The sequence below is a fragment of the Sturnira hondurensis genome, unplaced genomic scaffold (assembly GCF_014824575.4).
Source record: "Sturnira hondurensis isolate 20B ecotype Veracruz unplaced genomic scaffold, ASM1482457v3 Scaffold0015596, whole genome shotgun sequence".
NCBI classification, from domain to species: domain Eukaryota; kingdom Metazoa; phylum Chordata; class Mammalia; order Chiroptera; family Phyllostomidae; genus Sturnira; species Sturnira hondurensis.
Window position 1 is genome coordinate 21,126,011 of NW_028088227.1, and position 17,638 is coordinate 21,143,648.

Sequence of the window (17,638 nt, forward strand, 5' to 3'; positions counted from 1 at the left end):
GCTGCTGGCTCCGCCCCTCTTACCGTCCCCGTTGAATGGTTAGATGTAGTCGGACTTCCGTATAATTCAATTTTCTGTCCTTTGGTTGTGTCTTTGTTTCTCCAAACCTTTGTTGTATTCAAACTTGGTTGTGGGAGAAGGCACAGTGTTTCCACCTATGCCTCCATCTTGGCGGAAGCTCTAAACTCATTAATAAGGAGAGGTTCATACTCCTGTGCAGAGATGGACTATTAGAACCCTCGCTAAGAAAAATTAAACAAAAAAAATCATTCTTTCAAAATTTGCAAAATGTGCTTACATAGCTAGGCCCTTCCCACCGCTCCACTGGGCCTTGGGAGGTGCCTGTGCCGTGAGAGCCCCAAAGCTTACACCTCATTAAATTCCTGGCCAGCCTGCCTCCTCTTGTGTGTCTATTCATTATATTTATAACACTTCTAATTCAGAAAAAGATTGAAGACGTTAGCAGTGCTCTATCTTCATCTGAGAGATGCAAAGATAACTTCATTTGCAGATTATACATTTAACAAATTGGTGCTTTTAGAGAATCTTTTTTGATATTTTATACTAATCTCTGTAAAACATAATTTGTATTCATAACTGCATGTTCCTGCTTTCAGAAAGTAAAAACTCTGTTAAATTGTTGTGATTCCCAAAATTCACTTAGTAAGGCCAGGAAATAAAAATCTGACAAAAATAAAAAGTATAACCAAAGCTTAAAGCAAACATCTGAGCCCTACGGGAGGCGCAGGAAGTGAGTACTAGATGGTAGAGTGCTATCTCCTCACATTTGTTGCTGAACTGGGTTTATAAATATCAGATGGCTGCGGATTAGCCATCTTTCTCCTCCCCGAGCTAGGCAGCCACCAAGTAGTCTGTGAATCAGCTGTTAGAGGACATTTGGTGCAGGGATTCCCAGATCCCCCACCTTGGTGATTCAGAGCCAGAGATCAAGACCCAGATTCAGAAACTCAGTCTTGGCTGTTGGCCCAGGGCTGATCAAAACTCTGGCGAAACCATTTAAAGTGTTTGCCCTCAAAAATTATTTATTTGATGAGTATATTAACATGTTAATTTCTGTTGAGAAATATAACCAACTACTGTTGGTTCTGGACTTCTAGTTTTGAAAAACCATAATGAGGTCGAGGTCAGGAGTTAGTAAGTAAGATTTTACATTAAAGGGCAATGAATGACCTTAAATTAAAGTGGCACCGAAGTCTCACAGCCTGACGCACCATCTCTGCTGTGGCAACGTGCCTGAGACACAACCCAGACCACATGGCACAATTAGTGAGGAGAGACCCCAAGGGGTGTAATTTTTCCCTCTCCCATTTTAGTACTCTTCACCAATACATCACGAGTCTATTTTTATATCTGACATCTTTAGTAACAATTTTTTACTTTACAATAATTAAGTGTTAGGGCCATTGTTTCTTAGCAACTTAATCTTAGGGAGAACCAGTTAAGAACATAGACTGCCTTCTATTGAGTATGTGATTCTTATTGGTGCCAATTTTGGACAATGATGTTTCTTCGTTTTGTCTTGAGAGTCCACTGGATTTGAGTTGACTCTTACATATTTAAAATCTATAGTTTGTATCACTGGTAAAAGAATTGTGTTTGGCTGAGATTGTCACTTGAAGACTATCAGTGAAAGTTCTCAGAAAACTGAAACAGATTCTTTTATTTCCTACTGAGGAGTACCTGGTGAGAAGTTCAACCATTGACAGCCTTCCGATGCTATTGGCCATCATTAAGCATTTGAAGACGCGTGGAAGGGCATTTCTTTGAAACTTGTGAAGATTTATTATACTCTAAGAAGTTAGCTTATTCATCTCTATCTAATATCACACAAAATTTTAATTGACCAGTTATTTGGGTAACAGAATGCTCTGAAAATTTCCCTAGATTTATTAAGGCATGTAACTTATATGAAAACAACTTTATACTCAGTTCTGAAACACCAGTCGTCTTTCTTAAATAATTAAAAGCCCAGAAAGGGGGAGGGGGCATAAAACTTCTATGCAGTTATAATAAGCATACAGGGTTTATTCAGATCAGTTAATTTACCATAAACATTTGCCCATGAACTCTTTCTCTGTTAAAGATGGCAGTTGGTTGTATACTCCCTGACGATATCCTTGCAATCCTAAGGCTTGAAAATGAATGTGCCGCCTTTTCAGAGTGTCTGGCGTGTGTGTGGGATCTACTACTTCCTGACGAAGCCTGGCACTGATATGAGAAGGGAGGGTGTGTTTTGCAGACCCAGACTAACTAGAGTTAGACACACACCTTGGCTTCCCTCCTTTCTAGCATGGTGACCTTGAGCAAGGTAACCTCTCTCAATCCTCACATCTATCAAATGAGGATATTAACACAGTGGAGTCACATTTTACTTAGATATTAGGTTCTTAAGGGAAAATTTATTCATAGTCAAATCACCCTTAAATTCTTTAGGCCATCATTAACTCACCAGGACATCAGCCACGGGTAGCTCTAAAGTCATACACGTCTTTTCTTTTTCCTTGCACTTCGATGTGGCTTCCCTTTCTCCGAAAATAGGATATTGATGTCTCGTTGAGAGGAAGGGCCAGAATGTCCAGTTTGAGAGACTAGAAGGACATGTGTTGTCTGTATGTCTGTCTTCTTCTCCTCTTCCTCACCGCTCTCTAGACCTACTGTAGTTAAATGATAGTGTGATCGATGAGTGTATTATCTGACTCCTGATTCCTACCACATTGGATTACTTTTTATTCACATAAATATCTGTCCATAATGAGCACTGGGTGGTATTATTTTGTTACTGCTAACCCTGTGCATCTTTTTACAGTTGTTAGTATAACTGGATACTGGTGATTATCAAAGCCACATGGCTATAAATTTTCATTTTTGAAAATTTATGATATAATTTAGAACCAGTTTTCATAACTTGCTTGTGTGCATGGCAGTCTCTAACATATTTTAAAATCAAATAAAAAACCTCTATAACATGTCAATTTTTCCTAAGTGTGTTTTACATTTAAAATGTTAACACAATTATAGTAACTTTTGAAATTGTGGTAGTGTAGTATTTATTTTTAGTCGAACCAGATTAGCTTAGATAAGTGATAGACAATAGCAGAACTTTAATTCTTCCAGTTGGGGAGGTGCAGAAACAAAGGTTCCGTGGGACTGGGCTGGGAGCGTTAGCTTGGAGATAATCATCTCGTAACCTCATTTTATGAACCTCTGCCAACGATTCTGGCACACATCCAAAACATTAAAGATGTTTTCTAGCTAATTTTAAGACAATTGTTCACCTCAGTCAGCAGACGTACAGGACAGTTTTATTTGTTTTCCTATTGGACTTGTTCTGGAAAATTGAAGAAAAAATAAAAATCAGTTTAAGAAAGCAGCCAACAGAGACAATTTCTAACATCTGTTGGTGAAATGTTTATACAAAGTCCAACATTTTGTTTTCATGAGAAGTGTTACTGAGTGCAAGTTTTAAAAGATTAAGACTGAATTCCAAGACTAGGAAGGCTTCTGAACCAGTGTAGAAATCTTACATTAAATAAACTTTTTTAAAGATTTAGACCTTTTTCTTTGAACTTTTTCTTTAATAAGTTCAACATAAGTAACCATACATTTTAATTATTTTTACTTAATTAAAATCAAACCTTGAAGTAAATAAAATTAGAGGAAGAAAGGCACCTATAAGAAGATACTTACTAAAACCACAGAAATAAGTATTCAGCTACCAAGAAATACTACCTATTTGTTAATTCATTAAAACTAATCCTCATTTTAATTGTTGTTGAGGGTTTCTTGGCCTTTATAGTTTTGCCAGTCCAACCAATTCCCACTCTTTTAGTGTCTGGGACATATTTTTTGTTCAAATATATATGTATAAAAATTGTGAGGGACTTAATAAAATCTGAAGTTAACAGCTGTTATTTTCCATAGACCTTTTAAAGTGATTTTTGGAAACTTAAGAAATTTTTCTCAAAGGAAGTTTAACCAAGTAGAGAAATTGAAAAGGAGGGAAGTGGTTTAACCTAGTCCTAATCTTCTACCCTCAGACTGAAAGAAGGCCCAAGCCCCCTGGAGAAAATAAACACTCTCCGTGGGTGTTGTGGGGTTTGCAAAGTTCAAAGACATGATGATGCGGAGGAAACAAAGATGATCTTTTCCTATTTTGCCCAGATTTTGGTTTCTAGGGAATATGAGTCTTCATTGTTTTGTCTAAAAAGTACTAAAATAGTTTTAAAATGACAAGAACCACCAGTCCTCATTGGAATTTCTTAGAGGGCACGAATGTACATGTTGCTAATGGAGAAAAGAGACTTTTTCGAAGTGTGCTTTAAAAGTTTCACAGAAGAATGGTTTGGAATCAGAATCACTGGCAAAAAAAAAAAAAAATCGTATCATCGAATGCAACAAGAACACAGCAGTCCCTGCCTTTTCTCCAGCTCACTTATGAGGAATCGGATTTGGCCAGCTTAGTCTCTTCCTTTGCTCTGCTCTCTGAAGATCTGGACCATCCCTCTGGACGCTGCTAAACAAAACTGGGGGAGGAGAGAAGCAGCTTGAATAGAAAGGCACCAAGGGGTGGGAGTAGAGTTCAGTGGAACACAGGGCATATTCTGGTACGTGACAGAGTGTATGGAAATGAGAAAAGGATATTTAAAAAGATCGCTTAGACCTCCCCTTTATGGTTTGGAAAATCATAAGCAAAACAGTTATTTTGAATTATTCTTCAATAGCCCTGACACCCTCTAAGACTGAGCCACGTGGCTCACTTGTTGTATAAATATATTCACAGCTGTCAATAAAAAGGGTCAGTTCAGTCGTACGTTCTTTGCATAGACACCAAGTTTGCCAATTTCCCTAATGGAGATGTTTACAAATTTAAAAAATATAGAACCTGAATAGTTGACTGATGTTTGACAAGAGAATTTTGAGGCCTATAGATTTTTCAGGTTTTTTTTTTCATAGATTTGGTTCCCAGGCTGGTAAGGGAGAGAAGAAAAAAGAAAATATTCAGAATAATGTATATTCTTTAGAAGTGATAAAGTCTAGCACAATGAAACACTAATTTACATGTTAATGGACATATAGATAAATAAATCAACAAAAGGATGCTATGTTGTATGAAACATATTTCTCTCCTTCCCCAAAGTGTAATAGATTATTTCATGATTAAAAAGTTCTGGTAGGAGCCCTGGCTGGTATGGCTCAGTGGATTGAGCACTGGCCTGCAAACTGGAAGGTCACCATTTCTGTGTCTGGTTCTTCAAACTCTTGGTGGCGACCAAAACAACACCAAGCATTATTTATACCAGTAGAGTCAGACCGGGCCTTGGTTCAGCCACCTCAGTACCTGAATTCAGAGCCAAGACTCAAACTATAACAGAAAGTTTATTTGGAAAGTCACAGAGGTAGAAGTGAAAAAGAAAAGAAATGCATTCGAGAAATAAGTTATAGAGGCAAAAGAAGGGCCCTTGGAGCTTCGGAGGGAGAAAGGTAAAGGTAATGCCCTATTGGTAACAAGAAGGGGAGGGGAAAGGTCGGGGGTCCCAGGAGGGAAGGCCCACTGGGTTCTTCGGCTGGAGAGTATTTATCTGGAGGTTTCAGGGGAGGATCCCAGTAGAATATTCATCAGCGTTTCAGGTGTCTCCTCAAGGTCAAGGTCTCCGCTGATTGGTCAGTCAGTGCCAGGGCAGGGTTTCAGTAGTCATTGCAGCTGGTCCTGATGTCAACCATGGCATCATTTGTCTGGTTTTGCTACTTTTCTGGGCCTGGAGCCGAAATGCAGCTGAGGCCTAGATGTTATTTGTAGGGGTTAACGCTTAAGGGAGAGGTCGTGTAAGGGCGTGGAAGTCAAATGAGGCATCTGGCCTCCAAGGGGTCTACCATATGGCCAGCAACATGCCACGGGAGGAAATGTCAGGGCAGGGTTACAACTGCGTGACCAAAAATATGCTAGGGGAGGAAAGGTCACCCTGGGGGTGAGGTCCTTGTGTTCCCAGTTTTGCCTGCTGCTAGTCTTTGCCAGTCTTCCGCCCTCGTGACCTTTGGTACCTGGCCTATTGTTCTTATTCGGCTCATGTCTGCCTAACTGCCTACCACAATACCAGACTAGTTGTAAACCTAGAGCAGTGTTTTTCAGGCAGGTATGTCTCTCTATCTTTAGGGGACATTTGGCAATGTCTAGAAACATTTTTGGTTGATAGAAGTTGGGTTGGTGTGGGGGGTGTGGATGTTACTGGCATCTGGTGGGAAGAAGCCAGGAATCCTGCGAAACATCAGTGCACAGGACACACAACAAAGAATGATCCAGCCCCACTGTCAACAGTGCCAAGATTGAGAAGCCCTGGTCTAGCACCTCCCCTCTGAGATTGCTGCATTGTCCTGCTCCCCCAGGCCCAGCATCGGAGCTTCCACCTCCCTGTGGTGCTTCAGGGGCAGTCCTCTGCCTTCATTATAACCACCAATTTCTCAACACACCCCATCTTCATTAGACCTGTGGAACTTTCTGCCTGACAGCTTCATTGATGTGAAATCCTGCCTCGAAGTTCAGCTCTGGGGGACATGATGCGGAGCCCAGAGATGTGGGCTCTGGAAATCCCAACTTAACCGTTTACTACTTACATAACCACAGCCAAGTGTCTCACCCTGTCTGTGCCTCTGTTTCCCCACCTAAGAAAAAATATGGGCAAAAATGGTACCCTCCTACAGAGAATTATTGGGAGAGTTTAATGTTAACATTTGGAGAGCGCCGTGAATGTTGCCTAACATCTAAGTCAAGTGTTATCTATTGTTCTTTCTCAAGAGCCCATTAAGATCCAGGTTCCCCAACTCACTTCCTTCTCTCTACTGTAAGGCTTGGGAGGAGGTATGATTTTATCAAATGTTTGCGTGTGCTATGAGTTGTTTCCATTTCCCTTATTACCAAGGTTTCTAATTGTGGAAGGGAACAAGTACCCTGTTTTTCTCTCTCTGGATTTAGCTACCTATGTGCTCTCCTAAGGCAAAGAGCACTGGGCTGCCTTCCCAGTAATGTGGAAGGTGGGGGATGGCACATATTCCAAAACATTGTCCTGGATGACATACAGTCCTCAGTCTGTAGATGGAAACTGATGAGTGAATAAATGGGATGATGTTACATCATGGGCGACCCCCGAGTTTCTGGCATGAGTGACCATGTGGATTCTGGTACCTTTCACCATGATGGGATTTATAAAAAGAAAAAAAAAATTGGGGTAAATATATGTTTATTGTTGCCTATGAGTTTGTAATTCTTGTTGAAAATGGAAATACAAATATCCTGTAGAAAGTGTTCATGGATTTCGTCTTAAGAAATTAGAGCTGGAGATACAGATTTAGGACTTTTGAGCAAAGAAATGGTGGTTGACTCAATGAGTATAAGAGATTATATAGGAAGGTAGTTGAGTTAGAAAAGCAGTTGATGCATGGATGGGAAGACCGAGGAGGAAGAACCCACAAGGGATTGACAGTAATAAGATGAGGAGGGAGTCAGATCACACAGTCCAAGGAAGTCAACAGAGGCAGATGTCACAGAGAGATCAAGTGAGATAAAACACTGCAAACTGCCCTTCGAATGTGGCAACAGAGGTCATTTTTCCCTTGGTGAAAACAGGGTCTGTATATCTTATGAAGACAGAAAACAGATCATAACATGAACAGAGTAAATCATAGGAATATACTCAAGAAATAACCTTTATTTTTATTTTATTTATTTATTTTTAGAGAGAGCGGAAGAGAGGGAAGAGAGGGGAGAAAGAGAGGGGAAGAGATGGAAAGAGAGGGAAGAGGGGGAGAGAGGGAAAGAGAGGAAGAGAAATGTTGATGTGAGAGAGAATCATTGATTGGTTGCCTCTTGTAGACACCCTGTGGGGACTGAACCTGCCACCCAGGCAGGTGCCCTGGCCGAGAATTGAACAACATTTGCCTTGTGGGACAAACAATGCCCAACCAACTGAACCACACTGGCCAGGGCAAGAAATAGCCTTTTTAAGATTTTTGCGGTCAGTCTAATTTGGTCTTAGCTTATTTCATACATGATTTTAGGGGTAAATAATGAAGGACAGCAGTTGGATTATTTTACCTAAATTGTTTACTTAAGATAACCAGCAAGGATGCTTTGTATTCTGATTTTGAAGTAATTAACTAATTCAGTTCAATATCGTATACTTACAACACCTTCTCCAAAGACTGGTTTGCCTTTAGGAACCCTTCGTTAGTATTGGTGTGGTGTGGAATCCCACTCACTGGATTCCTCTCCTTAGTGTACAATCCCGAGTGGTGTTATTTATTCACTCAGCAAATATTTATTGTGCCTACTTATGCCAGGCACTCTTCTAGGGGTTCGGCCTATATCGGAGAATACAACAGGTAAAAATCTTTCCCTGGTAACATTTGTATTTCAGAGATATATGTATATATATAAGCACTTTTTAAAATGAAAATGCCATGCGGCATTGCGGGAGTGATGGCGTAACCATCGTCGTCATCACTGGGTAGGTCACCATCACCTCCATAATGACTCAGTTCCTTATGATGCAGGTTTAGTCAGAGATAAGTTCACAAACAATTGGTCCTCTTGAATGAGGTGCTAAAAATTATTAAGTTTTATTTGGGGGACAGTGCCCTTTGGCCCTAGATTACCTATTGGCTGAAAGACATACACTTGTTTAACAGTGGCTTGTGAGAGTGTGTCGTCTGTGGTGGGCCCCTAATAGATACACGGGTGCTGCTTCCAGGGGAAAGCCACGAGTCAGAAATGGAAGAGACGTATAAACGACAATGGTCTGGCTGGGTCCTTCTTATTTTTGATACTTTAGACTTTAGGTGTTAAGAATTGTATGACACTCTCACCAAACTTGAAGCCCGTGTTCTTTAATATTGCATCCCATGCCCTGGCTGGTGTAGCTCAGTGGATTGAGCGCGGGCCTGCGAACCAGAGGATCACGGTTCGATTCCCAGTCAGGGCACATGCCTGGGTTGCAGGCCGGTTCCTTGCAGGCCAACTACCAGCAGGGGATGCACGAAAGGCAACCATACATTGATGTTTCTCTCCCTCTCTCCTTGCCCTCTAAATATAAATAAATAAATAAAATCTAAAAAAAAAAATATTGCATCCCAAACATTTAAAAATTACGTTTTGCACTATTTTAATTATTTTATCTGTTTTAATTTTCCAGATCACAGAGCCTATGGATTTTCTACCCCAAAAGGCCATCAAGTAATCACAGCAATAGAGTATCAAGGTAGGGTGCCTCACTGATTTTCACGGGCCGTGCTGTCTGAGCGACTCAAGGGCATGTCATGGGATGTTGTCTTTCTGTTTGTCGGGACCCTCAGCCTCACCCCACACCCAGTCTTCTGCCTCAGATGCCATTTCCACCTTGAGGACTCTTTCTGCACCTCCCCAAGGGGAATCTTGGACATATGACGAAAGACCTAATGTAAAAAGAAGGTCTCTGATTCTGTAAATTATCTGCAGCACAGCAAATCTAATTTGTGAAACTGGGAGGTGGAGATCTCGCAAAGTTTCCAGCCAGCAAGATACAGTAAATAGAAATCCTGCAAACCTCCTGCTACTTATTGTACTTAAGAGAGCATTAACATAGTCTATTTGGGGGGTGCCATTTTGTTATTTATTGTTGCTTCAAAATATTTATTAGGGAGAGGTTGTGTTAAATGGGCATAAAGTTTTAGTTTTGCAAAATGAGGAAGTTCTGGAGATTGGTTGCCCAACAAGGTGACTACATTTAACATTATTGTTAAATTGTACGGTTAAAAACTGTAAAGACATTAAATGCAAATTATGTGTATTTTACCACAATTTAAAACATTTTTAAAGATTCTAGTAACCAGAGATTTATAGAGGCTTTTGGTGAATTTACCTCAAATATTGCCTGCCCACTGCTTTTCTCAGGGCTCTTTTACCTGGATCACATAACACTAGGAAAATGGAAGAACAACTCTCTCTTAAATGGGGTGCTTGTATGGCAGAAATAGTGAACGTTTAAGGAACAAGTCCTGAATGTGTGATCCTTTTCTTCAGGCATGTCCTAGGTTCCAGGAGTTGGAGAGAAAGATTTCAAGGAAAGAGACAAATTTATAGAAGAGGGCTGGGGTGGGGAGGAATTAAATGCATTAGTGTTTAACCACTGCTTACAGTGGTACCTGGCACATTGTGTTACATGTGCTTGTTCAGTAAAAAAAAAAAAAAAGTGCTATAATGAGAGCCAGCCTGTCATTCAAAAGTAGCATCACTTAATAAATTACTTAAGTATTTAGAAAGTCCTAACATTTTACATGATTAAGCTAATAAAATACTCACTCTTATTGTGGCTTAGTTTTAATGGGGAGAGGTAGGAAGGATAAACAGGGCTGGACAAGACGCCAAAGACACTGGAAAGGCCGAAAGAGTGAGCACAATGAGACCAAGAGGGGTGAGGATGTTCCGGCGGGACAGAGGGAGTGTTCGTTTCTCCTACATTTTACTCTCCTGGAGGTTCTTTTCGTTAGGTCCAGTTGGATACCACAGACATCCATCCATCCCTGCCCTCTAGGCCCTGTGTCATGACATCTGAACTATTATAGAATGCCAAAGTTATATTCTATAGTCTGACATTCCTTTTTAAAAACTTATTGAGGCAAAATTCACAGAACATGAGATCCACCACGTTAAAGCGAAAAGTTTAGTGGCATTGAGTACATCCACAATTGGGCAACCACTTCCTCCATCCAAGTCCAAAACATTTCCATCGCTCCAAACTGAAACCCTGTACCATTTGCATTACTTTTTAATGTGTGTCTTGTGTTTACTATAGAAAAATCACTCTATGATTCATCGCAGTGAAATGTTAGTCTCACTCTCAAATAAGTATTTTCTACCTTTCTGTGTCACCTCTGCTCCTTTTAATTAAGAATTACATTTTGATATCATTTTATGTGTCCTGATCATTTTAACTTGAGTCTAAATGAAACAAAAATAAATTGATCTCTTCTTCCACATTTTAGTTTTAGCATATTGTTTGCAGTAACTTCATTGTACTTGCAGCTTAAAATATTTTAGGATTTGTGTATATGTGTCCAGTTCATTCGGTTTTCTGTCTCTAGCTCTCTCATGTCAATGCATCATGAGCTAATTCCTTCTTTGCAGTAGTGCTGTTCTGTGTCGCTTCCCACAGGGGTGCCACGTCCCATGCAATGATGCTGAAACAAAGGCAGCTCGGTCGGCTTATGAATTATACGAACAGGCTTCTGTAGGGAGTGCCCGGCCCTCAGAGCTATAAATCAGGGTTTAATAGCATGCTTTTCTCCTCAGAGGTAATTACAAGTAATTTCTCATAAACTACTTCAGTAGTATCAATTCTCTTCTTGCATTACATAAGATTTTGAATCTTACCTTCAGCACAGAAAGTAAAATCAGAAGTCAGTAGGACATGATGCTAGAAAATTTAGAATTCATAGTGTGGCAATAGTTGTTGCTAATGCTTTATCAAAACAAAGAATTCCCTTTTCTTGATCCAAATGAAACATTTTTGTGGGAATTAAAATTATCTTAATGGGAAAACTTGGTGCATTTCTCTGTTTCAATATGCCTTATTTTGCGAAAATAGCCATATTATTTTCTTTGTTGTCTCAGAGGGAACATTGTAGTTTAAATCTGAGTGACTTGTACATAAATTTTTGATGGTATAAAGCATGGATTTCTGTCCTGCCAAGGCAAGCTTACAGCCACAGCTAGGAGAAGTTCCTCATGTATGAAGGTAATAGTGAACATTTGTGGAGCGAGTACTATATGCAAAGTACCACATGCACCCAAGTGTGTGTATGTGTGTGTGTGTGGTCTCGTTTAATACTTACAACAACCTCATGAGATGAGTACTGTTATTTTTTTTCATTATAGATGTGGCTGTAGTGTTCAAAAAAACCTTAAGTAATTTGCACAATGTCGCACACCTGGTATTTGGCGGCAGGTGTGCGACATTGTGCACACACCTGCTGCCAACCTACTCTCCTTTAAACTGCTGTGGTGGCATAATAACCCTGAGGGTTAGGTGTAGAATTATGCTGGCCTTGAGCGTTGAATTTGGCTGGGAAAAGAAAGAAGAGTCTGTGGTCATAAGCTTTTAAGTTTACTTGGTTTGTTGTCTTTAGATGTTGACTTCGTGATTCTAGTAGATGCACTGTTCCTTGCAGTTCCAGGGGCGCCGTGTTAGCACCTCAGGGTCCGGGCGCAGGCTTGGTCTTTTGCCTGGAGCACGCCCAGAGAACCATGCGGTGCATTCCAAATTCAAGTTCTAGGGAATTCTAGTTCGAATTCTAAGGAATTTAATTCCCTGTTTTAAGTCTTTGTTCACCTAATGTCACCCTCTAAATTAGGTGAACTCCGCCTGCNCTTGAGCGTTGAATTTGGCTGGGAAAAGAAAGAAGAGTCTGTGGTCATAAGCTTTTAAGTTTACTTGGTTTGTTGTCTTTAGATGTTGACTTCGTGGTTCTAGTAGATGCACTGTTCCTTGCAGTTCCAGGGGCGCCGTGTTAGCACCTCAGGGTCCGGGCGCAGGCTTGGTCTTTTGCCTGGAGCACGCCCAGAGAACCATGTGGTGCATTCCAAATTCAAGTTCTAGGGAATTCTAGTTCGAATTCTAAGGAATTTAATTCCCTGTTTTAAGTCTTTGTTCACCTAATGTCACCCTCTAAATTAGGTGAACTCTGCCTGCCTTTTTTTTAATTGCACCCTTGTCCCTGGCACATCCAAAACGCCCTGTACTCTGACCTACATCCATAACACTTACTGCCTCCTCGCATACTATATAATTTACTCGTGTGGTTTCTTGTGTCCCTGAGCCCCTGCAAACTGTAAGATCCAAAAGGACAGAGGTCTCTGTGATGCTCACTGACCTGGCTCTAGACAATGCCAGGCACACATTAAGTCCCCGGTGTATTTTAGGTAAGTTGGATGGGTCATTTCTCCACAGTTTACATGGTCCATGCACATGAGACTGGAGTGTAGTCAGCTGCTTTTAGGAAAATCAGTCACGTTTTCGAATATAATTTCTACCAAGCTCCCCCACAGAGCAGTAAGGAGAGAAATTAGGAAGAATTCACCAAGTGTTTGTGTGTGCATTTAAATATGTGAAACAAATGAATATAAATGTATTCCTCAGACCTAGGAGTATGGGCTAAAAATGAGTGTGGGTGTGTGTTTAATTGTTGGAAACTCCATCTACGGGAAGGAAACCTATCTAAAACTCAAGACTCCGGAAAGGTACCACCCATTCTCCTTAATCAACAGAATAGAGCTGTATTTCCTCAGACAAGTTCCTCAGCACACGTTTGTCTTGGCGGTATAATTGTAAACATGTCTCTAAAATGATGTCTCTTTGTAATGTAAAACCTGCCTGTAAAACTTTAGGCATCTTTGAAAACAACTTTGGAGTTTTTCCCCTTGCCTTTCTCTCTCCTGCTTTCTATTTTTCATTACCTTTTATTCTACTTCTATATTCCTAGCTGTATGTACAGAACTAAAAAACATTAGAAACTATATATAACAAAAAGAAAAAGCATAATTCTATCTCACAGAAATCATTACTGGGTTAATATTTTCACGCATATTTATACAGGCTTTCTGGCCATATCTGTGTCTTTACTGTGTAAAAAACCCAGGATAGTATCATAAGCATTACATAATGTACTGTATCATGTAATGTCCTGAATTCTTTTTTAAAATGCCGTTAAGTCTGCTTAACATCAAAATCAAACGCATGGAAATAACTCTAATGTAATTTATCTGGATTGAGGTAAGAGCTAGGAATCAATAATTTGCTAGAAGACAATATTGGGTTTGTATCAATACATCCCTAGAAAGGGCTGTCACAGAGGGCTCCGAGTGAGAACGTAGCCTGTGGAGGGAACTGGGCTTCACAGCATGGCCTGGGCTGGACTTGGTGCCTCTCTCAGGCACTAGGTGTGACGCACTCTCTGCTTACTTCTGTCCCGGCCCTCATCGCATTGGACTGGAATTACAGGATTTCATTTGCCTCATTTTCCAGGCTGTAAAATCCTTGAAGCCTGAGATTGGGAAAAATTAAATAAACAATTAATCATTGCTGCCATTTTAAAGTACTGTGCATATACATTATTGTATCTGAAGACTCACAAGATTTTGAGATACTATCTTATTTTACAAATAGTAACTGATGCTCAAGATCTAGGGAAAGTAACAAAGTGTCACACAATTATGTGGAAAAGCTGTAATGCTTTCAATTTATCTTTGGGTTAAGTTAGCATGGTATATGTTGAGGGAAATTAAGGAAGGAAGGAAATGAATAAATGAATAGAAGTATAAAAGCGTAGCCCTGGCTGGTGTATCTCAGCAGATTGAGCACCTTTCTGAACTGAAGGGTCATGGGTTCAATTCCCAGTCAGGGCACATGCCTGGGTTGTGGGCCAGGTCCCCAGTTCAAAGAGTGTGAGAAGCAACTGTTGAATGTTTTTCTCACACATTGATGTTTCTCTATCTCTCTTTCTTCCTCCCTTTTCCTCTCTCTAAAAAGTAAATAAATAAAATCTTTTTTTTTTTGCCCTGGTTGGTGTGGCTCAGTGGATTGGGCGCAGGCCTATGAACCACACGATCAGGGTTCGATTCCCAGTCAGGGCACATGCCTGGGTTGCAGGCCGGTTCCCAGTTCCCGGTTCCCAGCAATGGACGCATGAGAGGCAACCATACATTGATATTTCTCTCCCTCTCGCCTTCCCTTCCCCTCTAAAGATAAATAAATTTAAATTTTTTAAAAAATAAATAAATAATAAAATCTTTTTTTTAAGAAAGAAATATAAAGGAATAACTTGAGGTTAAAATGTATTGCTTAATGAAGTAAAATGTAATTTGAGAGGGACACTAAGCAAATGAGTATTTCTGTTGTTGTCTCTAGAGGCTGTTTTAACCTGTCAGTACCTAAAGAAGACCATGGCCTCCAGACTAGAGTGGAAGAAGCTGGGGGAGAGTGTCTCCTTTGTCTACTATGAACAGGCTCTTAAAGGTAGGCAGCTGTGGATTCCAGGTGAGAGCAGGAGAACAAACACCAAGCGCAGCTGGTGTCCTTTAGTTTTGAATGAGAACAGGGCATAGCTGACCACAGAAAATGTGTTTTGGTAAGTGTTCGGTGGAACCAGCAGGGAGTGGCTGAGACCTAGGACACAACCACCAAAACAGGGAACACAGAACGGAAGTAGGTGAACTCCACTGAGGCCCTGGACCCTTCGTTTCTCAGCTCAGTCCTAGAGGGTGGAAAATGAACTTGCTCTTATGGCCCAGTAGGTTAAACTCTCAAGGGAGAGGAAGGCAAGGTGGAGCCAAGTTGGGAACGAATAGCCACTGTTCAGTTCTAGTAACTGGACCGCATTTCCACATCTCCATCAGAAAGCTGGACCATCTCTGAGACTCTTGGGGAGTTGAGAAGTAGAGGAGGGTAGGTGCAACTACCTTCATCCAGTGTTTTTTCCCCAATTTTTATTTGTCTTATATTTCTACTTCCTATTCTTCCTACTGAGAATGTGATGAGCTCTTGTTTAAAGTGTTGACTGTGATGGGTAAACGTGGTGGGAGGGCAGATACGGTAAGATAGGCCAGGCACTAATGACTGTTAGCTGGGCGATGGGCGCACTGAGGTTCATTTTACTGTACTAATTCTGTGTATGCTTGAAACTGGCCATTGCAAATATTTTTAAAGTTGGAAGTATAATTTAACAAGTATATTAAACCTGTTATTTTAAAATGCTATGTGTTACTTTCATTTTAAAGAATTATAGAAGCAAAGACATTTTTAAAATTTACAGTGAATTTAATATATCCCTCTGGTTCTTGTCTGTCATTTTAAGGCTATAGACTTCAGGGGGCCCACGGCATAGCTGTCTTTACTGGAATTTTCTACGGCTGCCAGTTCTCACACTTGAACATTATACAAAATGCTATTTTAATTCCATAGATATTACTATCAAAAACTAACCAAAAGAATGTTTTAAAGATGCCCTCACCTTTTCCTTTGTGGAGTATCACCTGGGCCTGCACTCAGCACCGAAAGTTACTGTTCCAGCTAATTAAACAAGGCTATCCAGTATCTTTCGAAGGCAGGGATCTTTTCTGTAAGCATCCTAGCAAGGATATGAGGCAGAAGGGGAGGTTGAGTTCTTTAACATACGGGAATATGCAACTAACTGTTCTCTTGTCAGCAATACGTCATTCTAAAAAAGCTTGGAAATAGCAGCACCCATATACAGTTTTTAAATGTTTAAACTGGGTGAATCACTAGGCAAATAAATGCTCCGGTGAAGGAGTGAGGTGATTTGAGGAAGGGAGCGCATGTTGAGTCACTTGCGTAACATTGTTTTCTGCTTTTTCTATCAGGTGACTTTAAAGGTCGAGCTCAGATGCTGGATTTCAACATCAGGATCAGAAATGTCACAAGAAACGATGCCGGGAAATACCGCTGCGAAGTCAGTACCCCCTCTGAGCAAGGCCCAAGGCTGGAAGAGGATACTGTCACTCTAGAAGTGTTAGGTAATGTGCTCGTACCTGTGTGACTGCTGTTCCCACCCTAGTCCCCATCACCCAGCCCTGGGGGCAGTGAGGCAATTTGTCTCAGTTACTATGGGTAAAGGACCATGATCTGTGCCCCTTCATAGTCATTAATATAAACTACCAAGCAAGGGGAATAATGTCACGGCTTTTTCTACATAGTCCAGGCTCTTTCTAAAATACCAGTGATGTGCTCATATAGAAGAAATTCAGAAAGCCTTGCAGGAGAATCAGCTGGTGTGTTCGCTTTTTATTGGGACCTAACAAGCGATCACAAACTTAGCGGCATAAAAACCTTAGCAGCATTTCTTAGCTCACAGTTCTGGAGATCAGGAGTCCAGCACGATAAGGCGGGGTTTTCTGCCTTAGGTTTCACGAGGCTGCGTCTTCAGGCCAAAAAAAGAATGTCTAACCGCTCTTGTGCTTTGAATCTTTCATTTTTCCTTTTGTGACCAGTCAGAGAAAACCACTTTTAAAGGACTCATGGATTAGGTCAGCTCCGATCGTAAAGACAGGAGATTTGGGACCTTAACGGCATCTCTGGAATTCCTTCACAGTGGTACCTAAGATGAGTGATAGATGGAATAAATGAGAGAAAGTGTGTATGTATATACCCAGGCTGGGGAACTTGAAGGACCATGTTAGAAGTCTGCCTACCACTTAGAATTCTGGGTTTTCCTGGATTTAAGTTACCTAGTAAAGTCTGGTTTACTTTACAAAAATCCCTGGGACCAGGATAATCCTAATTTAGGTATTCTCTAATTTGGCCAGTTCTAGACACAATAGGATATCAGTTTGAGTACTGGGCCTGAAAAATATACTCAGGTTTGACTTCTTTTGAATGTACTTGATAATAAAACATTAAACCATTGGTGAGGAGAAAAGTAGAGATTATTTATGTAAAAAAGAACAGCTGTTATATTAGCTAATATAATCCTTGCTGTTATAAGAGAAAAGCATTCTCAGTGAGTGACTTTACATACTAGAAGTTTCTCGTGTAGGTCAAGTCTTCATGGTTGGGGCAGAGATTGTAGGAGTGGAACT

General features: G+C 40.5%; 1 protein-coding gene across 1 annotated transcript in view; it reads left to right on the forward strand.

Annotated features, from left to right (window-relative positions):
• JAM2 (junctional adhesion molecule 2) overlaps positions 1–17,638 on the forward strand; it is a 50,989-nt gene that overhangs the window by 20,540 nt on the left and 12,811 nt on the right. Inside the window, exons 2-4 of the mRNA XM_037065121.1 lie at positions 9,204–9,269; positions 14,952–15,059; positions 16,424–16,576. Coding sequence (XP_036921016.1) covers positions 9,204–9,269; positions 14,952–15,059; positions 16,424–16,576 — 327 coding nt within the window. The remainder of the gene's footprint in view (positions 1–9,203; positions 9,270–14,951; positions 15,060–16,423; positions 16,577–17,638) is intronic.